The 21,887-nt window shown below is 41.4% G+C and overlaps 1 protein-coding gene across 4 annotated transcripts in view; it reads left to right on the forward strand.

Annotated features, from left to right (window-relative positions):
- Positions 1-15,593, forward strand: part of mon2 (MON2 homolog, regulator of endosome-to-Golgi trafficking) — a 53,298-nt gene extending 37,705 nt beyond the window's left edge. The window contains exons 20-36 of one of the 4 annotated variants that reach the window (XM_030053391.1): positions 141-242; positions 975-977; positions 2,091-2,201; positions 3,192-3,367; positions 3,806-3,968; positions 4,701-4,994; positions 5,366-5,564; positions 6,346-6,989; positions 8,153-8,296; positions 9,334-9,351; positions 9,929-10,057; positions 10,884-11,074; positions 11,189-11,249; positions 12,439-12,562; positions 12,848-13,055; positions 14,294-14,376; positions 14,828-15,593. In XM_030053391.1, coding sequence (XP_029909251.1) covers positions 141-242; positions 975-977; positions 2,091-2,201; positions 3,192-3,367; positions 3,806-3,968; positions 4,701-4,994; positions 5,366-5,564; positions 6,346-6,989; positions 8,153-8,296; positions 9,334-9,351; positions 9,929-10,057; positions 10,884-11,074; positions 11,189-11,249; positions 12,439-12,562; positions 12,848-13,055; positions 14,294-14,376; positions 14,828-14,991 — 2,814 coding nt within the window. In that variant the 3' untranslated portion in view covers positions 14,992-15,593. The remainder of the gene's footprint in view (positions 1-140; positions 243-974; positions 978-2,090; positions 2,202-3,191; positions 3,368-3,805; positions 3,969-4,700; positions 4,995-5,365; positions 5,565-6,345; positions 6,990-8,152; positions 8,297-9,333; positions 9,352-9,928; positions 10,058-10,883; positions 11,075-11,188; positions 11,250-12,438; positions 12,563-12,847; positions 13,056-14,293; positions 14,377-14,827) is intronic. The other 3 variants (XM_030053393.1, XM_030053392.1, XM_030053394.1) reach the window with 3 other exon arrangements.
- Positions 15,594-21,887: the final 6,294 nt, after the last annotated feature.

The raw sequence follows: 21,887 nt of genomic DNA on the forward strand, positions 1-21,887 counted from the left end.
CACACACACCCACACACACACACACACACACACACACATATAGAGCCCCTGCACATGGGCATTTGATCAGTTCGGTTGGAGAGTAGGGTATCTGCCGAATCTGTTCATCTATAGTTTCTTTTTTCTTGTCCTTGCTTTAGGAGCCGTCTCTGTTTGCTGTGGCCAAGCTGCTGGAGACCGGCTTGGTCAACATGGATCGCATAGAGATCCTGTGGAGGCCACTGACAGGACACCTCTTGGAGGTAAGATCTAAAGCAACAGAGCCTACAAAATGCAGACTCAAATAATAGAGAGCTCTGTTACAAAACACTTAGTTATGCTCATCATGCACCACTCACATTTTCTCAAATAGAGAAGCTACAGCCTGTAAAGGAGGCATCATTTTGTTAAGCAAGGATATGCTCCAGGTAGAAAGGTTTTTAATTGTGCATACAGTCATTTACTGAGAGTAACTGAGGCATTCATCCAATTATGGATGTCTCATTTGGGAACCAAACTATTATGTGTAATGAAAGTAAGAATAATATCAAACTCTTTGTACATGATGTGATTCATGTTGACACTTACTTTTTTTGAAGCATACTGTATGTGCTATTAAAGTAGTAAAAAATAAAAATCGAGTGGAAATAAATGAAGATGCATACTGCATATTGATGATACAATAAGTCCATAAAATATTTTAAAACCAGATTTTTTGAAATTTAAAGTCTGGAATCCGACATGGCAGTGTATTATTATGAGCATTGTGCTGCTACACTAGCTCCCTGTAGAGTCTGGCACATTCACTTAGCACTTGTCACCTGTTACTAACCCACTGTGGGTGTCTATGTTGTTTCTGTAGTGTTAGAAAAACTCCTTTTACATCTGTCAGGGGGTTCTCTTCATGTGTGTAAGGTTGTGAGTTTGGACAACAGATTTCTTCATTTTGTCTTTCTCTATCTCCCCTCTCTTTTGCACTCCTGTCTGTAATGCAGAAGGTAAGCTCGGATTCTCTCCTCCCTAATCATCAGCTTCCCCTCTCTCTCTTCTCTTAATGTCTATTTTTCTCCCCCCATTTTCTTTCCCTCTCAGTTTGGCATCAACATGTTGGAGCTGAGAGGTTGCTCTGTCGAAGTTTGTCCACGCTGCGTTCACTCCGCTGTCAATTTTTGATCTGTTATCTCTACTTTCCTGTGCACTTGTTGGACTGTGGTGCTCTGATTTATCCCAGAAGCAGAATCTTGAAGCTACATCTTCAAATTATACATATAAACTTTGATAAAACAGGCTTCTCATCTTTCTTGGCAGCCTTGCGCAAAATGCTCGGTCAGTGTTCAAATCAAAGTATTGCTATTTTGAGGGAAAATGGGATGTTAAGTTTAGTGCTTTTGTCTTATATTAAAATTTATATGTGAGGCATCATTTTTTATGTGGAGCTATGGAAGCTAAATGATCCTATAGATACACACGGGCTCCTTGGGTTATTTAGGGCCACAGGTAATTGACTGAAATTGTTAAGTCTCTTTTTATCCCAGTTAGTGTCACAGAGCCATCACTTCTTAACTTTGACTTCTTAAGACTTCTTAAGTCTGAGAGCTAAAAACTTAAAAGTCAGCATGGCTAACATCACTATGAACTAAAATCAAGCACAAAATAGTTTTTAGATCTGGATCACAGACCAGCTCAAAATATTTGGTTTGGATGGGAATCTGTAAGCAGAAGATAGGTTTGTACCCCACTTGTGTATTTTTCCCTGCTGAGCCCAGCCTTGCCGTGTGTATCTATATCAGCTTTCATGATTACACTGTCTGTCACAGCATAACCTGTTGTCAGAGAGGATCCAAATGTCTCTCACACACTATGCAGTTTAATTCGCCTACTTGTTTCACACCCACCCACGGTGAACACCACTGGGAAACTCTGTTGTGAACAGCTTCCGCCTCAGATTTCTGCCTCAGCAACAAATACACAAACAAACATACGCGCATGCACACACAGTTGTTAGTACCTAATGCCACTCCACATCCACTTGTGTGTGTGTGTGTGTGTGTGTGTGTGTGTGTGTGTGTGTGTGTGTGTGTGTGTGTGTGTGTCTATAATGTGCCCTACAGGTCTGTCAGCACCCCAACTCCAGGATGAGAGAATGGGGTGCCGAGGCGTTGACAGCACTCATCAAAGCTGGCCTGGCCTACAAGCATGACCCCCCACTGGCCCACAACCAGGTAGCTAACACTGCATCGCAGAATTATTACTGTCAGAACGATCAGGAACACACAAAGAGCATGACAGTAATTTCTCAGATGTATTTAAAAAGTAAGGAAAAATATTTCACCATTTCTGCTCTTCTTTACCGAGCATTTCTCTGCTATACAGCGACACCGAGGAATGTTTGTGGCCTTTATTATCTGGTTTCTCTGGCTTTGACTCCTTACTGTTGGTTACTTTCATTTGTGGCATCTTAGAAAAGCATTCCACTTTTGTCTACATTGTAAAGTCCTTTTCGATAAGTGTCTGCCAAATGCCTGAAGTATGAAAAACTGAAATGTCACAATCACTTTGTTTCTTACTAACAAATGCACACACAAAGTCTGTGACCTTCACCTTACTCAGACAGATAAATAGAAGTGAAACAGCTTATCTAAAAGAGGGCAGTAGATGGCTGTCCTGTGGAAACGTAGAGAAAATGACTTCAAGGCCTTTTTTGCGCTGTGTGGGAAGGCTTTTATCGTTGCATGTTTGAGTGTTTAGATGTACAATCTGTATACCTTCACTAATTGTGGTAATTATGGACCTATCTTAGCAAGGTCACAGATTACATATAACATGACGAACTGGACGTCTACACCACAGGGTCAGAAATTATCTTTTGAGAGTTCATAAGATACCTGTCATATTGAGACAAAGAGGGCATATATCTCCACAAAATGCTTTTTGATGAGAAAACAGCTGAGCCAGAAATACGAGGAAATGTCTGTCATTACTGGAATGACATTCTTTTTGTGCGATAGTAATGTGTATTGTGATTAGTATAATTTTAAATGAAAGAAAGGTAACTGGTAAAAATTGAATGTTTATTTGCCAGAATGTATTTTAAATGCAATAATACTGTTGAAAATCACATCAAGAGGACAAAAACTACCCTGCCCAATGCTGCAATATGTGTATAAACTTTAAACTGTCTCTTTCCTTGTACCTATATCTGTCTCCCATAGCGGCTGCAACTTTTGTTGCTGAACCCTCTGAAGGAGCTTTCCAATGTGCTGCATGCAGACATCCGGCAGAAACAGCTGGAGAGCGTCCTGCAGATCCTCCAGAGCCAGGGGGACAGCTTGGGGCCCGGCTGGCCCCTTGTCTTGGGTGTCATAGGTGCCATTCGCAACGATCAGGGGTGAGAACCCAGAGGAGTAGGAGATGGTGGACGAAAAAAGCCGGAGGCAGCACTTTAGAGAGAAAACAGTGGCTTAAAAAAACTAGAACTGTGATGCTGGAAGTAGCATGAAGATTGATAAGCCAAAATATTTATTTTATTCTCAATAGAACATTTTTCTTGCTTGTTGAATGCAGATTTTCAGGATGTGCTCTCTCTCTCTTTAATTTCTGTTATAACGGTTTCCACTGCAAGCTATTCAGTAAACAAGATGCATGTGTATATTCTACACCCAAGAAAACATCAGGTGTTAATTTCAGCCACAATTTTGCCTTGTTTTACAGTGCAGAAAAGTTTGCCACAACTGAAAAACCAGTGTCATCATGAATAATGCAAAATGTATACATGCTGAGTAAATGTCTGTTCCAGTATCTAACAAGTCTGTATCTCACCTTTCAGGGAGTCGTTGATCCGAACAGCCTTCCAGTGCCTGCAGTTGGTGGTGACAGACTTTTTACCCACCATGCCTTGCACATGCCTCCATATCGTAGTGGATGTAGCTGGCAGTTTTGGTCTGCAAAACCAAGAGCTCAACATCAGCCTCACCTCCATTGGCCTGCTGGTGCGATTAGTTTTTTTTTTTTCTGCTCCAGTCTTTATTGGAAAGGGATTTATGGAAGCTCTATGGTTAGACAAACAGACTAGTTACCAGAAAACTGATTTTTCAAGTCCCTAGAAAAGCTGGGGAAAATCAAGTCAGGGAGGAAAATGACTCATATTGGATCCAGCACATACTGTTGAGGTGCTCTTGAACAAAACTCTCAATTCCCAACAATACTAGAGTTTCTCAGTGGTCAGCAGTATAAGATTGTGATTGAACTGGGCAGTTTCCAAGGCTGAATGAGTATAACTCTGAATGTCAAGCAGGGCATTACTGACAAAGAGCATGCATGCTCAGCAAGCCTCCCCTGGATAAATAAAGGCAAAAAATGAGAAATGACAGCACCTTCCTGTCCTGTGCACTGTATGGTATCTTATTTAGAATAAGCCTTGTTTGCTAGGAAGATGAGACAGGGTTGCCACTTAATTTTGAGTAAATTTAACACTGAATCCTGGAAGGATAAGATCCCAAACCTCCTAGTTATCTAATTTATTTCACCATTGCCCCGACTTTTCATATATACACTATATTATTCAGGACATGCAATACCTGATATTGATCTGTGGTTTGTGAGAATATTTCTCTTGGAGTGTGGCAGTTCCTGTGAGATTACTTTATGGTAATAAGATAGCAATACTGCCAGAAGCATTTTACCACCAATTAATGCCCACCACCTCCCTTTTTCCACCACAGTGGAACATCTCAGACTACTTCTTCCAAAGGGGAGAAGCCATCACACAAGAGTTGGAAAGGGAGGAGGCAGCTCTGCAGAAGCAGGCCCAGGAGAAAGGAGAGACCCTCAACCGGCCCTTCCACCCTGCCCCTCCCTTTGATTGCCTGTGGCTGTGCCTGTATGCAAAGCTGGGTGAGCTGTGTGTCGACCCACGGCCCGCTGTGCGAAAAAGTGCAGGGCAGACAATGTTCTCCACCATTGCGGCCCATGGGACCCTGCTGCAGCAGCCAACCTGGCATATCGTAGTGTGGAAGGTAGCCTGCAAGAAATTCTATCTAAGAAATACATTGTTTTACATTAAATGACCTTTTACTGTTTTTGGAAGATTGTAGGATTTTGTAAGATCAGTTGGTTGCACTGATCATACTGCATTAGTTCCTCTTTTACACTGCATTAATTCCACTTTCACTCAATTTTCTGTATTTATCAAGAAGGACTCATTTCTATTATTATCCTTTCTATGAATGCCATAAAAACATACTTTTCATTTTTGATCTTATTCAAAATCATCATGGAGTCAAGGTTAAAGAAGAGTTTTTATTTAGTTCTACATGTCTTGAAGTTGTGTTTTTTGAAATCAAATGCAGTGGTGCTGGTGTCTGAAACACCTCTGTGTCACCACCAGGTACTATTCCATCTGCTTGACTGTGTGAGGAGATCATCCACCACGGCTGACAAAGAGAAGATTGAGTCCGGGGGTGGCAACATCCTTATCCACCATTCACGAGACACAGCTGAGAAACAGTGGGCAGAGACTTGGGTTCTGACGCTAGCTGGAGTGGCACGCATCTTCAACACAAGGCGATATCTTCTTCAGCAGCTAGGTCAGCCATGCTTTATCTACTCATTTGTATGCAAGGTCAGTTATATTTTCTGAGAAGGACTGATGAAGTGCTGGCCATTATTAAGTTGATACACAGTTGATGTACTGAATTAAGTACTCAGAAAACTTAGACTATTTAGAATCCATCAGAACAAGTTCCAGCTTGAGGCAGTCAGATGTCCAGGTTCTAACCGGTCATCATTGATGCTTCATTTTGCTCTGTTACCTTATACCTATTTTGGTGCTTTACTATGCATATTCACACCACAAGCAACAAACAGCAAAAGTCCAATCATTTCCTGCAGAGATGACTGATGTTTGCCAAGGGTTCCTTGTTTGAATAGTTGGCTGCAGCTGCAGTGAGTGATGTCACTCAACAGCGGTCAGCCCTACGTTTACTTTCCATCTGTCCTCACAGCACCATTGGTGCTACAACCCAAAGTGATGAGCATTATCACAATCTAGAACCAGATGATCCTTAATTTTGGGGGGTACTACTGATGTTGATATTTGGGAGTTAAATTTCTGATAACAATACATTGGCTGTTATTTTTTTTTTTTTTTACATAAAACACACATTTTTAGCAAGGAATCCTCAGATTTGGTATTCAGATAGCTGTAATCAAGAGGCTGCGGGCTTGAACAATAAACTTGTTAAGTTGTTAATAAGACTGTTTTTGAATTATCTCAAGTAGCCTACCTTTTACTGGAGTATGTCTTTTGTTGTCCTAATATATGTCGGGTTCTCTCACACTTTTTACGTTTTTGTTGTCTACCTACAGGTGACTTCTTCAAGGCATGGGAGGTGCTGCTGGATCACATCCAGTCAGCTGCCCTCAGCAAGAACAACGAGGTCTCACTGGCTGCCCTCAAAAGCTTTCAGGAGATTCTACAGATCGTCACACCTGTCAAAGACTCAGACAAACCCGGCGACGCGCTTGCTGCTATGGGCGTTCCACCTGTCCTCATTGACCCTCTAACAGCTTCAGGTCCTGGCAGACCCCTGATGCGTTCAGATTCGCTGGTTGAGAGACTCACACGCTACAATGGTGCCGAGCTGCAGGCCCCTCCCCCAGGGGAGGAGTCAGCACTTGAGGACTCAGCATTGTGGTGGTCAGCGTGGAACACGTGGTATCGAACGGGAACAGACAGCACCAGGCCGCCTAGTGGAGGGACAGAGAAGCTCTCCTTCATCCCCAGCCAGCCGTTCCTCACAGCCCTGATCCAAATTTTCCCAGCACTCTACCAGCACATCAAGGCTGGCTTCAGTATGGAGGACCTGAAGAAGCTGGGGGTCATCCTCCATGGGGCTGTGTCGGTGCCTATCAGCAGTGATGCCTCACCCTTCATCCTCCCCTCCTACACTGAGGCTGTGCTCACCAGCCTGCAGGAAGCTGTGCTCACTGCTCTGGATGTTCTGCAGAAGGTAGGCAGTGGACGTTCAATTTAATGCCATACTTCTTAGACTTAGACTTTATGGTCTGCTAATTGGTATTGCAGGCAACAACTTTGTTAGCTACAGAAGCAGAACATTATATGGTGGGTGTTTCAACCAAAAATGTATATTTTAATACTGAGGGATTTTGATTGTAGGTTGTGAAACTTTAGGACTTCTGCATGATTATCAAAATCGTCTGTTGCAGTGTAAAATGTGGGTAAATTTGGGCCTGGGCTGTATATCAATACTGTATCGATATCGTGGTACGAGCTTAGATATTGTCTGGGATTTTGGATATCATAATATTGGAATATGGCACGAGTGTTTGTCTTTTCCTGGTTTTAAATGCTTAATTACAGTAAAGTGATGTAATCTTCTGAACTTACTTGACTGTTCTAGCTGTTCTAATATTTGCCTTTAATTACTTAGGCTAGTTATTATATAGGCACTAGTAACGATTATTTATCAAAAATGTCATTGTGTAAAATTTTCATCATCAAAATATCAACATTCAGGTATTCCATCACAAATATTGTGATACTTGATTTTGACCATATCACCCAGCCCTTGGTAAATTGTATGAAAGGGGCCAAACGTTCAAAATCACTTTTATAGTCCTTTAAATTTTTGGAGACCAAAAATTTGGTCTCCACAGGGGATTTAAACACATCACCCATCTATGCATTAGCATACAAGGAGGCATCAAGAGTGGTGCCACCTGAGGAGTAGATGGTGAAGGACGTGGTTATCCAGTGGTTATCCATTGTTCATTATACCGGACCAGGCAGCAATAGTCCACTAATGTGTTTGGACCATGAGGCTACCATCAATGTTACGATATACTTTTTTCCACTAAATGTTAAATGGTTTTCTATCAGGTGGAACAAAAATTAATCTTCTGTATACATCTGATGGACTCCTTGACTTGCCTCATAACTCTACTCAACCATGATTATTTAGGATTTAAGAAAAAGCAGGACATTCTTCTCTCTGTGAGCCATTAGACCTCACTGTCCAGTAATTTCGTCCCGTTGTGTGTTACCTCGGCCCATGAAACAGTGTGTCACTATGCTAAATTGTGCAATCTGCGGTCCCATGGTAGATGTCAGCAGTGAGTAAGTGTTTGTTGCTCCCGTCCCTCCCTGCTGCAGGCCATCTGTGTGGGCCCGGAGAACCTGCAGGTCATGTACCCAGCCATCTTTGAACAGCTGCTCCTCTTCGTGGAGTTCTCCTGCAAGCCGCCCCAGTATGGCAAGATGGAAACCAAACACGTGGCCAACGCCAAATATAACCAGGTAGGGGGAAATGGAGTTGGCCCTGTAACAGCTTGGTGATCATTTGCAGTTTGTCAGTTTGTTTCATTGAAGCATTGTATGGTATATACTGTTATTCATCTCCCTTCTTTCTTCAGCCCTTCTCAACAAAATCATCCCTTTCCCTCTCTTTGTCCTCAGTCCAGTCTTCATGTGGCCCCGATCATGGCTATTTTCAATCAGTAGCCCCAAGCCATTTCTTACCCACATTCCCTCCTTTATGCTTGTGCTGCTTGCTGGCAGCTTGCCAGGGAAATATTTGCCAATTAGTTCTCCATTCAAAAACACTTCAAATGCCCCTAAAAATTTTATGTTCAAATGAGCCAAATGATCTTGAGGTAGATTACTTTATTCATAAAACCATAAACACACTCTGTTCTCATTTCTCCCTTCAACAACAGAAGGGCCTTTTCATCACATTGTTCTGATATCATTGTCTTCTTTACTCATAGTACTGCTGGAAACCAAAAGGCAGTTTTTGATGAAGTAATATGATCCAGCAGCTGCTGTGCCTGCCGGGGATGCTTTACAGTTGTCTTGATCTAACATCGGCAGGCTGATGTGATTATGCTAATGAATGTTAGGGCTACACACTCACCACTAAATCCTCAAATCTCATCTGTCTGTCAGTCTATTAGTTCTGCAGGTGGGGCCCAGAATCAACCACATGTTTCAACACACTTGACTCTTTTGTTGATGTCAATCTGTTTAAATGGTTTGAGCGAGGGGGTCAACAAAATTTCCTCTTAGCCAAACAGATGTGATGGGTGGTCTTTTCTGCTTTGCTGGCTCTTGGTCAGTGCTTTCACATTGCCCCAAATGTCCAGGGTGCTATGAGTGAGTTTTTTTTTTTTTTTTTTTTGGTTGGTTTGTTTTTTAATAAGGCCAAATTCTTGATTCTTGTCAGGCATCTCATTTAGCCAACAAGCCAAGCAAATTCAGTTTAACTCAGACATCAATTTAATTGCAATCTTCTCTCATTCTGTTTCTTGGGACTACTCATTGGATAACCATTTTAGATCCAACTCTTTGCACCGGTGAGTTCCACCATCTCCTTCAGCCCCTCTATAGTTGTACAACAGAGCTGTTTTGATTGGTGGCTACCTACCTTCTGCGGTAGATTAAGTATTTCACCGCATGGTAGGCTTTCATGTCTCATCTACATATCTCACTCACTCTATGCTACCCTTCTCTGCCTGCCACTAACTGGTGGTTTTGCCTCTGTGTGCACAGCACTGTCCTGTGCTGTTCCTGTGCAGTTCCATCTTATGTTGTTTTTGTTTTTCGGTGGTGTCCATACATGCACGTGTGGTTCTGTTTTAACGCTCAAAGGCACACAATGTACAATTGTGTCGAGTCATTGGTTAGTCCATGGCATTTTGTTCAACTGTGCCACTCCTAAGTGCCAGAGAAAAATGTGAACCAGATTAACAGTCACTGTGATTTGAAATAAATTTGTATGAAACACCAATAGTGTTTCATACACAGTGTGTACAAAGTGTGCCTTTTAATACTGCTTTGAATGTCGTTATGCCAAAGGGTACGAGTTTTTAGTTCTGCTTGACTGATGTCCTCTGCTCTTTTTTCTTTTGTTTAATCTTCCTCATCCTCCAGGCCGAATGGGTTGCCTTAAACTATGTGCCCTTCGCTGAGCGCTCCCTGGAGGTGGTGGTGGACCTGTATCATAAAACGGCATGCCACAAAGCTGTCATCAGTGAGAAAGTCCTGCAGAACATCATCAAGGTACTCTCTTGCCAGCTAGTATTTTAAAGCTAGTACGTTTTGACAGGTGGATGAAGAGTTTGCCAGTGTCCACCATTTTCTTGTAATTTTAAAATGTACAGAATCCAAACGGCCATTTTTGACTGATAAAACAGAGTGAGTGGAGAATTTTTTCAGTTCACCAACCTCTGTGGGAAGAAGAGCAAAAAAAAATTAAAAATCTTGACGGCATCCATTGTGAAACATACTAGATGTAGTAGCTGTTGCCCAGTGTCAGTATCATTTTCCAAACCTTTTCTGAATGCAATCCATCAAATGTTAACCACAAGATTTTTTGGGTATAACTCATCAAAAATGTTTAATCTCCCAAAGCTGACAGTCAGTTCTCCTTCATTTCCTGTTTCTTAATGACACCTGCATTTTCCCGTTGTTTGTGTAACACAATTCCATAAGTGAAGGAGTAAGTCGCCAAGCAACTATTAAGAAGGTTCCCCATGGATAGATCCAAATCACACCCCACCCTCTTCTATCTCCCAAGCAAGAAAGTGATTCTTGTAAAATCTCAACCTTGGGGAGCCCAGCTGTTATTCTGTAAAAAGAAAAGATTGTCAGAAAGATGGTTTGTTACATTTTTCTGCATCTGCACAGAAAAAAAGAACTAGAACAGACACATTCCCCAAGTGTTAAAATGCATTGAAGTACTATTTTATAAACCCAGTGATTTTAAGTGCAATTCACTTTTAATCTCCTCCTCATTATAGCAGTAAAGGATTTCCAGCTAATAATTTACTTGCATTGTGTTCTGGTGTCTTGATCTATTGCTTTCTATTTTCCATCCATCCTTAAGACCCTGAGGATGCCCTTGGGTTTGAAGTATGCCTGTCCATCAGAGAGTACCTGGAAGCTTGCCGTCTCCTCCCTGCTCAAGGTGCTGTCCATCGGACTGCCAGTGGCCCGCCAGCATGCCTCCTCTGGGAAGTTCGACACCATGTGGCCAGAGCTAGCCAATGCCTTTGAAGACTTTCTTTTTACCAAAAGGTACAGGCCAATATTGCTGCAGTTCAGTCTCTATTATATGTCAGTATATAAAAATGTGAGTTTTCTTTAGGTTTTGAGGAGCAAGCTGATTTTATTCAAGGTCTATTTTTGCAGCACACCTCCAGACAACTTGTCCATCCAGGAGTTCCAGAAGAATGAAGCCATTGATGTTGAGGTAAATATGATTTTTTGATAGCATTCATTATCTTGAACGACCATACCAGTGACTTTGCATTTTTAGTGTAATGTCTACAAAATGTAATCGCTTCATGTTCCTCTTGATCTTTTCCCAAATTATAGAACTCAGATATAATTTTTCCTAAATTTTATCCAGCCATCAGATTCCATGAATTATGAAAATTAAATTTCTGAGACTTAAAACTTTCTTCACACTAGTATTCCATCTCTGTAATAAAAACATCATTTTCAGTTCTCTTTTATGTTTCTGTTATGTTTTGATGACATGAATCACTTTAAATTTTAGTGGAGTGAGGTGGCCTTTTCACTGTAAAATAGTCCCTGATGAAATGGTGAATTATTAGTTCTGTGGTTTATGAATGGCAGTGATATTGTTAGCCACAGAAGCAGGACATTATAAGGTAGGTGATTCAACAAAAATCTCAAAAATCAGGGGATTATATCACATGTCAACAATTCTGAAACCGAGACCGAAACCGGGATACAAATATCCACAGTGAGTCACGGTCCAGAGTATACATCACAGCAGACTGTTAGGTTGTATTGAGTCATATTATGATGCATTCAAGTTCGACTCAATAAAACTGAGTATTGGGCTATGGCAAAAATTATGTTATCATGATGTGTAATCTTGTAAAATTTAGTTTTTGGCAAGAAACCTGAATAAATACTGTTGTTTGATGGATTTTTTGTTTGTTTTGTTTTCACAGCAATATAAAATAGATGTGACCTGTTTAACTTTACAACACTAATTCCAACCAATATTTTAAAATACATGATTCTTATATTGCCACTCAACAGGCATTAACATGCATTAAACAGGTTTTTTTTTTTTTTTTTTGGAAAGATAATGTTTTTGTATCATTAAAATATGCAACATCAGTGATTATTTTCTTATTCACCCCCCACCACCCCCCAAAAAAGCGATGTATCCACCGAAACCATGGCTCAAAAATGAGGTCTGAACCAAACTGTGGACTTGGAGAATCGTTACAGCCCTAATATATAGTGTGAAATCTTTAGTAACCTCAACAAAATGGTTTGTTCCAATGTAAAATGTGGGTAAAGGGTAGTAAACAGACCAAACATTCAAAATCACTGGCATAGTCCTTTAAAATAGTTTACTAAGTTTGCTTTCATCAGCATTGTGCTCTGTTGGCTTTTAGGTGGTCCAGCTGATCAGTACAGAGATTTTACCATTTGCCAACTTCATCCCCAAAGACTTTGTTGGCCAGATCATGGCTATGCTCAATAAAGGATCCATTCACTCACAGTCGCCCTCATTCACAGGTAAGATTAGACGTTTGTGATTATTTACTTAATCTGTCTCATTCAGTTGTATTTCATGTGCAGGGTGGTCAAGTGTTATGAGTGATTGGAGAGACCATCTTGTCACCATAAATGTCCTCGGTTGTTGTGTCCTTGGTTGTTGTTCATCAGCTGTGTCTCTTGTCATACTGTTAAAGCATTAAGCAAGACACCAACCTCTACCTGCTTACTCACTGTAAATCACTCAGTTTAGGGCAATCAGCTGAATGCCTAAAATCTTAAATGTAAATTTCTTTCCCTCTACAGAGGCAGAGATCGACATGCGGATGAGGGAGGAGTTCTCCAAGGTGTGTTTTGAGACATTGCTGCAGTTTTCTTTCAGCAACAAGGTGTCCACCCCTCAGGAGGGCTACATCTCTCGCATGGCACTGTCTGTGCTGCTCAAGAGGTCCCAGGACGTTCTTCGACGCTATGTAGAAGATGAGCGGTTGAGCGGACGCTGCCCCCTACCCAGGTAACTCCGCTATAGACCACCTGATGAGATGCAACATCTGCTACTTGGCAGACTCTTTTATTCACAGCACCATATGTTTTAACATAGATGTCCCCAACAGGAATAAACCGATGAAGGTTGTTTTGTGTGCTGTATTGTGTGTAATGATATTGAGCCATGGAGAGCCAAGACCACCCTGGTGTTATTATGAATCCCTATAAAGTTCTGACCAGGAAACACCCAGAAGGGCTGTGATTGGTCAGAGAATTTGTTCTGCCTATTGCCAATTTGCTAAAACAGCTTTGGTATGACAGCCACAAAAAAAAACCTCACCCAAACATAACCCTAACCCTTGTGGACATATTTTTCCCAGAACATTACTGGGATTCATAATGAGGCCCAGCGCTGCTTCCAGAGTTGTTTTCCATTTTCTGTTTTGTAATCACCACAAAAACACTGTGTTTGCCCAGTTTTACACACTGACACTCCGTTTTAAAGTTGAGTGTTATGCTTTGAGATAATCATTGGAAAACAACAGTAAGTTTGTGCTAAGATGAGATGAAACTTGAATAATTGCCATGAGTAAACTGGGTATTGAACCAGTGAAAAATGACTATACATAGGAATCTATCAAATGGCGGTTATTTAAACATATAAACATATATGATATACCGATTAACAGCAGGACATGTTAGGATATGTATATATGAATTAAAAGTATGAGCAAATGTATAAATGCCTTGGTAATTTCTGAATAATGCTTTTTAAAATCTCAGTACTCAATGCTATGTGGAGTTTAATACATTATCAACTTTTTTGTTGTTTTTTAATCTCTTAAGCAACATTTCTACCTTTTCTGTCTTTCATACTCATATGTCAGTATGAATGACATATCTGTCATTCATACTGCATTTCTTGAACAGCCATAACAGCCTCTGGTATGCGCATAAAAGTATGATGCACATGTAGCGAAACAGTTCATTATCTTCTATAGAGGACAGAAGATGACACTTGTCAGTGTTATCTGATCAGGTTAATTACAGCTTCATTTCTCACATACACTTAGCTTACAGTTTCTTAACTTCAGTTACTTTGCTTCTCTGCTCCTTTGTTGATTAGCCAGGAATAACTTTATTCTGTTATGGGCAGGCTTTCATTGCAAACCGTTTATTCATCACTGCCGAAACTGTGTATCTATAACAGTCACATGTACAGATTCTTAGTAAGTAAATGTAGCTAGTAAATTTTGTCTTTTTTAGGCAACAAGTGACAGAGATTATCTTCGTCTTGAAAGCCATCAGCACTTTGATGGACTCGCTTAAAAAGACCCAGCCAGAAAATGGTGAGTTTCAAACTGTGTCAAGTATTAAACAGATCTTGGACAGAGGTGAGGCAAAGACAAACTGAAAAATACAATGACACTACTATGTGTCTGTTCATTTCACATAAATGTGTCAGAGTACAGTGGGGACCGCTTTTTCCAATGGGTTTTATTTCCAATCTGGGTAGAAGTGTTTATGTATCCAACAAGGTCAATTACCCAAAGAGATTTTTTTGAATTACAAAAGATTGAAGTGAGACATGCAGAAATTACGTTTTTGAAGTGCCCTTCAAGTTGTTAGCATTGTATCGGACTTTCAGACACAAAAACCCATTTCCATACGCCTGTGGCAATTTTATCAAGGAAATGATTTCTTTGATTGCTTTCTATCACAACTCATATTCTCTTCCTTCCCTCCCCTCCCCTCCCACCCCCCACTCCTCTTCGTATTACATTCCTGTGCTGCCTGCAGTGGATGGGAATACATGGGCTCAGGTGATCGCCCTTTACCCCACACTGGTAGAGTGCATTACATGCTCCTCGTCAGAGGTGAGCTCAGCCCTGAAGGAGGCCCTGGGGCCCTTCAAAGACTTTATGCAGCCCCCTGTCTCCAGAGTCCAGAACGGAGAATCCTGACCATGCTAGCTCTTGACTGGTTTTTTGTTTTTTGGTTTTTTTTATAATGAAGAAATCATGAATGTGTCTTCTTGACCCACACGCTTCACAAGTGGACGGACTTTTGACTCCACGTGAAACCCATCTAAAGTAACAGATGGTAACCCGTGGCAGTTGAGATGCGACTGGAACGCACAGACCATGCTGACGACTTTGACCTTCATACACATCATTGTATGCTTCTAATGTGAGCCGATAATGCTTCTCTCCCCTCCTCAGCCACCCACCATTCTCATACAGACTGGCTGGACTAACAACTACAGAGATAAAAATTGCAGTGTTGCCTCTGGTTTGTTTTATTCTCCTGATGAGGCAAGTCAATGTACAGTGTGTGGTGATAGTGTTGATGATGTAATTAAGAAAAAAAAAACAAATAATTAATACTTGGGCTTTATTGATCTTAAGAATGAAAGAACAAAGATTTTTGTGACACTTTCAACAGTGAGAGATTTTATGCAAGAAAAAACTAAATCTTACTGTAACATTCCATGTCATCTTTAGCCAGCCATCGGAGAAGGGATGTACTTGTCTGTATAAAATAAATGGGACAGTTCTACAAACAACTCTGTGCTGTGTGTGCTCAGTTATAACATTGCCCTTTGCCAAAGTCTCATCCACATGTGCTTGCATTTTCTTCTAATATTTTAGCAATGTTATCATGTCACTACTAAATTATTTGCTACACTTCTCACAATGACTCTCGAAGTGTAGGATAATGTTTTTAAGGTGCTGTCTCCTTGAGCATGAAATACATTTTCTGTAGTTTTTTTTTTTTTTTACTCTCTAATGAAAAATCACTATAAATATTCCTTGAGGGACTAAAGTGAGTGGATTTTGGGTGACATTATTGTACTTAATGGGATTTTTATCTCTGTGGTATCACTACAGTATGACTTTAGGGAGTTAAAATGTGGCTGTGGTGCTCTTTATGATGATAGTTTGTATCACAAAAAAAAATGTCACTGTAATGTCCCTTGTTTTGCAGTGCCAATATCTGTTTTATCCCAATATTATAAGATTACAAGGTACAGTTTCCTTTCTGGAGGGGGTGAACATTGTTAAATAAATGTGTCTAGCCTCCATACTGGAAAAGTATACCTGTCAGGTCATTAAGGCTGTCCTGATTTAAGAACTGTATGCCATTCACAAAGAAATGATCGCACATTGATTTGATTTGATTTTTGTTTTGTTTTATAGATAGATATACAGATACAGATTTTATTTTTATTTATTCCTTATTTTTTTGAAAGGACACCTTAATTTGATACACCTTAGAAAATATATACCAAAGCTCAATAAGGCTGTCCTGATTTTAGACTGCACCTTTCACTAAGAAGTTATTCCTGATTGCTTATATTTTTGTTTCCAAGTCACGTGTGCTTTGTGTGTGCGTGTGCGTGTTTGTGTGTGTGTGTGTGTGTGTAAGAGAGAGAGGGGGACCCGTCTTGGTGGCAATAATCATCTTTATACATGCTGTGTCTAGTTAATAAAATAATAAAGTAATCTATCCCTCATTCTTCTGTGGCAGCTTCTCAGTGACCCCTCGGAGGACCCCGGGCCTCAGTTTGGGAAACGCTAGTTTAGGTCATATGAGGGGAAAGAACCGTGGGTTGTCTGGTGCACTGAAGAAAAGGAGGAGGAGGAGGAGGAGAGCGGGGTAGGTCCGCTTGGGCGGGGTTTCCCTCGTATTTCAAGTCTGCTCTGAAGAGGCAGAGGACGGACCATTCCTGGGTACATGGGAATGTAGGTGTAGGTGAAAACCGAGTCGAGGCGGTGTACTGCTTTAGTTTTACGTTGTTTGAACGTGCATTTTTTTTCCGCATTTGGCTCCTACATTTTGACCACGTACTGGCTGAGGTAGTAGTTTGTGCTGTTGGTTGGGTTGTGACACTGCCCGCTATGGAGATGACTGCGCAAGCTACTGCCTTGCTAGTGCTGGTGCTTCGACTTCAGCCGAGGAAAATGCCCTGCTCATTACGCTGTAATACGGTTTGTCAGGTAAATGCAAAGCTACAGTGTTTGTACCGTGTGATACTGCTAACCGCTGTGTATTCTAGAATGGCTTTGGCTACATTGTTGCGTTTTGCCTCTGTGCTCTGTGGAACGTTTTGTCACTGAGCCGTTACAGCAACTGGCAACTGTATCATGTTTCACCAAATAAAATAGAGCACTGATTCGGGGAAAAAGCACTTTTGTTGTATGCGGCTGTGATTTGTTGTCTTGTGTGTCTTATGTGAGATTTTGACTTGTGACTCTCAAACATGCATTTCATTCGAATTCGAATAACGCAGGATTTCTTGCAGGGGATAAGGGAGGGAGAAAGCTAACCGTTATTGCTTGAAAATGTCATTTTCCCCCCCAATTTGGCATGCACATTTTGACTTTACACGGCGAAGAAGTGTATGACGTGAAAGTCAATATCTCGTATGGATTTGCATAGTTTCCACCACCTCAGGCGGAGTCGGTTGTGTAGAAAGCATGTAGGTCAATAGTACTGTTGCTATGAGAAGAGGAGTGACGTGGCTCCTGCTGCCCACTGAGGTAGCCTACAGTACATCTGGTCTGATACACACAAACTGGTTTTATGGCTCTCCCCGACGTCCTTTGTTGATAATGCTGCATACTAGCAGACACTGGAACAGATAGTGCGTTGCTAGACCTAACACGTTATATGCAGAGCACAGCTCAGACATCAAACTGTGCAGCACTGTGCGCTGTGTTGGCACCATTCACCTAATAATGTGATTATTAAGCTAAATCGGAAGGGTGTGCTACAGTATTTGGACTAGAGTCTGTACACACAAAGCACATGACCCCACAGGCTTTTTAACTGCTGGGTCCTCTCTGAGGTCTGCAGGAGTAAACCACTGATGTGGGTCATGTGTTGTGAGTTAACCTTTTAAATCCTACTTGTGCTGCCCAACAGCATCTGGCTGCTTTGTATCACATTAGTATGGCAGTCAGGGGGTCTCATGATGGGGGTGGGGACCAGAATGGATAATGAGCTTCGATTGGCTGCAGTGGCAGGCAGCCTTGGTCGATGAAACCGTGCACAGGCTGCAGTCTTGAGTTTAGACCCCAGCCCAGATGAGAGCACGCCGCTCTCTGACTGAAGATTGAATCCTGCGTTTGACCTTCCAAGAAGACTAACATGAAATATTTATGAGTTCACACTTGATGGTGTGTTAACGGTGCAGGCAGAGTTATGTTCATCTCAGGGGCACAATTCTGCCCACTAGCATCTGTGATGATTAAAAAAGAGAGAGAGAGAGACAGAGAGCCATTAGATGGAATGTCAAAAGAAGCAGAGCTGGAGTAATCCACAAACCACTATACCGTGGCTCATTGTAGAGGTGTATGTAGGTTGAACAGAGGGATTTATCCTGCAGTTTCAGAAGCAGCCGACACACTAGCACACAAACCTCCATTGAGACCTGTAGTTATTGTTAAGCTCTTACCTACAGGCCCACGTTCAGTAATTACACTCTGCTTAGCAAACTTACTCAAATTATTGACCATGTCATGTAATAAATACTGGTAATTCAGAGTCCAGGGCAAAACCAGATACGTTTTACTGTGTCCTATAACTGCACTGAGAGCCGACCTATGGACCAGTTAGCAGTGTGTATTAGGAGTTATGGAGGACAGGGCAGCCCTCAGCCCATCCAGACCCCTGCTCATCCATCTTGTGTCGACGTTCCCATTTGAGCCGGGCTGCTGATAAATCAGCTTCAGGCTGCTGAAACCCAAAAGCAATAAATTAGAACCCCCTGTGGAAAATCTGCCGGCACAGATGATTATCACAGCTGCACTGTAGAAGCAGCCGCACTTTCCTCCTGACAGGACAGACAACTCTGATGTGTATACTGTACATTCCCCAGATACCTTTGCACATTGCCTAACACTGTAACACAACACATTTGGAGTGCAGGAGGAAGTCTATACATTGTGTGAGGGGTGAGGAAGCTGGAAGATTAAAAGTTGTTGCATAAATCAAGAGCCCTTTCCCAGGAGTATTTCATTTAAAGAGACACTCAATGACTTAATATTTTCCTGTCCATTCCATTCCTACACAAAAGTACTCTGGGGGGAGACTAGAAGGCTGTGGCTCCAGGTGTCACTCTTTGGAATGCATTACAATAGCGCCTCACCTCTCCAGTTCAGAGAGATGAGTATCGACCTGCTAGCCCACTCAGCATCTCCCTGGGCTTTATCCACGAGTGGGGTGGGAGTGCTGCGACCTTGGAAAAATAAGCCACCCACAGGAATGACTGTGTCATCATTGCCGTCATCCAATCTGGACCACACGCGTGCAGCGATTAGGAGTGGAGTGCCAGATCAGTGCTGGCCTGACTGGAGGGGGATGCAGTGCTGGCCTGTGGGGACCAGATGGCCCTCCAGCTCCTGCAGAGGACCCAGGAGCGTCAGGCTCCCACGACAGCATTTTTATGATCCTGTGTGTGTGTGTGTTCCAGCACATACTTACGTGTGTATGAATGTGTGGGTGTTTTGCACTCACACCCTAATCCCCACCTGCGGGTAGGATAACATGAATTGAAAAGACCTTCAGGCTCGAGCGCTATTCATTAAGCAGTATCTACAATGAGACTGCTGCAGACACAGCAGTGGTGGCCCCTTAAAACTTACCTGAGCCTTGATTGCGCCTTCTCCTACAATGCATCTGCTTCTCACCTTGTGTGACAGTTTGAAGAAGGATCAGCGGTTATTTTGAATAGAATACGCCACAGGGGCTTTTACATGTTTTCCAAAACATGTCGGATTAAGTTGCACATATTAAACAGTATGTTGTGCAGCAGGGCCTGTTAATTGGTCTCAGGTGTAAACAGTCTTACTCATTAAGCCCATTGATTTAAGTCAGATGCATGTGGACTACTGGAAACACGATCCCCCTCTCCCAACTGCAAGAGCAAAACCTTTTGGGCTGTTTTCAGCAACCTGCAGAATTTACAAAGCTTAGTGATATGAACAAACTAAAATATCACAATATATTTGACTGAATTTGTTGAGATCCATATTGTAAGGCTGATTGTTGGTGCTCTCAGAAGATATTTACTCACCAGACTTTTGATAAACAATCATTAGTAATGTGAATAGGCAAATAACAGAACAGCTAGAGCAGTCTATTAAGTTTAGAAAATTGCTGTAATGCAGCCTTTAAACCAGAAAAATTCTCACCATACTGTGATATTACAACATCAAAATCCCAGTTGATATCTAGTAACACATGATCAATATATTGCCCTGCTACTTCATTTAAATTGCCTTCTATCAAAAGCATGTCACAAAGGATGTTTACATTACATATAGCAAATTGCAACACTGTATACCACGTGCAATAAATACTACATCATACAGTATCACTTAGTACATCAAACAAATAATTACATCTAATCCTAGGAGCAAATCAATCTCCAGTTTTTGTGAGTTCTATCTGCTTGGACTGTGGGAGGAAAATATTTTTGTGTTCTTTGTCGCAGGTGAGTAAAAGTGCTTGTATTGATACTAGAGTTGTCATGATACCACAGTTTAGCTGTAGTTGTGCATCAGCGCAAGTGTCACGTTTCCAAATGAAATCACGATGCCAGGGTCATCCGTTTGCAGACATTTTGGGCCGATAAATAGCAAATGTCAGTCGATGTCAGAACAGTGAGCGCCAACATGGAGGTCTACCCAACAAGCTTCAGCAGCAATAATCTGTAAAACCTGAAATGAAATTTACCTCAAGGTGCCTGAAAGGACCGTACTAGTGATTTTTCATGTTTAGTCTAATATCTACAAAATGCATATACAGCACTTCAAGTTTCTGCTCATTTTATCCCAAAGCAAGCAGCTATATTTAAGAACTCCGAAATGATTTTTCTTACTTTTAATCCAGCCATTGGCTTCCATTCCTTGCACTACAATATGAAAATGAACTATCAAAGTCCTCAAACTCTCTTCACACCAGTATTCCATCACCGTATTTCATCATCCCAGCACTGTCGTGTTTTGATGACTTTAAATTGTGTGAAACGGTCTCTTTGCTGGAAAATAGTTGACTTTGTTAGCGACTGAAGCAGAACATTGAAAGGTGGGTGTTTGAACTAAAAATTCAAATTTGGAAATTGAGGAATTTTGATTATATGTTGTAAAATCTCAAATGTTCCTGCATGAATTACAAAACAGTTTGTTGCTATATAAAATTGTAGTAAATGGGCCAAACATTTAAAATCATTGGTATGGGCCTTTAAGAAGCTACTAACAAACCCTAAAAGGATTTCATTGGCATTTGTTTCAGTGGAGAGTTGTTAGTGTCCCACGGTGGTCTATGTTGTCTAGAAGTTTCTTCACCCTGCCAAGAAAAACATTCTGGGGGACATGCAAAATTATTGGAATTTTTGGCATGAAAATGGTCAAAGCTGCATAGAGAAAATATCGGCTTTCAAAAAGTCCTATCTGTCGAATGCTGCGGGATACCACAACAAAGATGGCTGCAAAAGACTTGCCGATTAACATTCAGAGTTTTGCCTTTAAACCTGCTGGTTTGTGGTATTGAAGTTTTGTGCTTTTATCATCCACAAAAGTTTGGACTACGTAATGCTTTTTTCCCCTCCATATAACATGACCTACAGAAGCCTCTGTCATGTATGAACCATGAAATTTTAATCCTTGTGATTTGATCCTTTGGGTATTTTCAAAATCTTTGATCTCACAGATATTATAAGGTGTTCTGGTATTGCAATATTTCGGTAGTGGGGGCATACAGTGAAACCCTGCCAGACCATATTACTGTTCCACACCCTTACTTTAAAAGCAAAGTGAGCCATTCACGTGAAAGACCAGTTGAAATGGGGACG

Source organism: Myripristis murdjan, chromosome 6 (genome assembly GCF_902150065.1).
Source record: "Myripristis murdjan chromosome 6, fMyrMur1.1, whole genome shotgun sequence".
Lineage (NCBI taxonomy): Eukaryota > Metazoa > Chordata > Actinopteri > Holocentriformes > Holocentridae > Myripristis > Myripristis murdjan.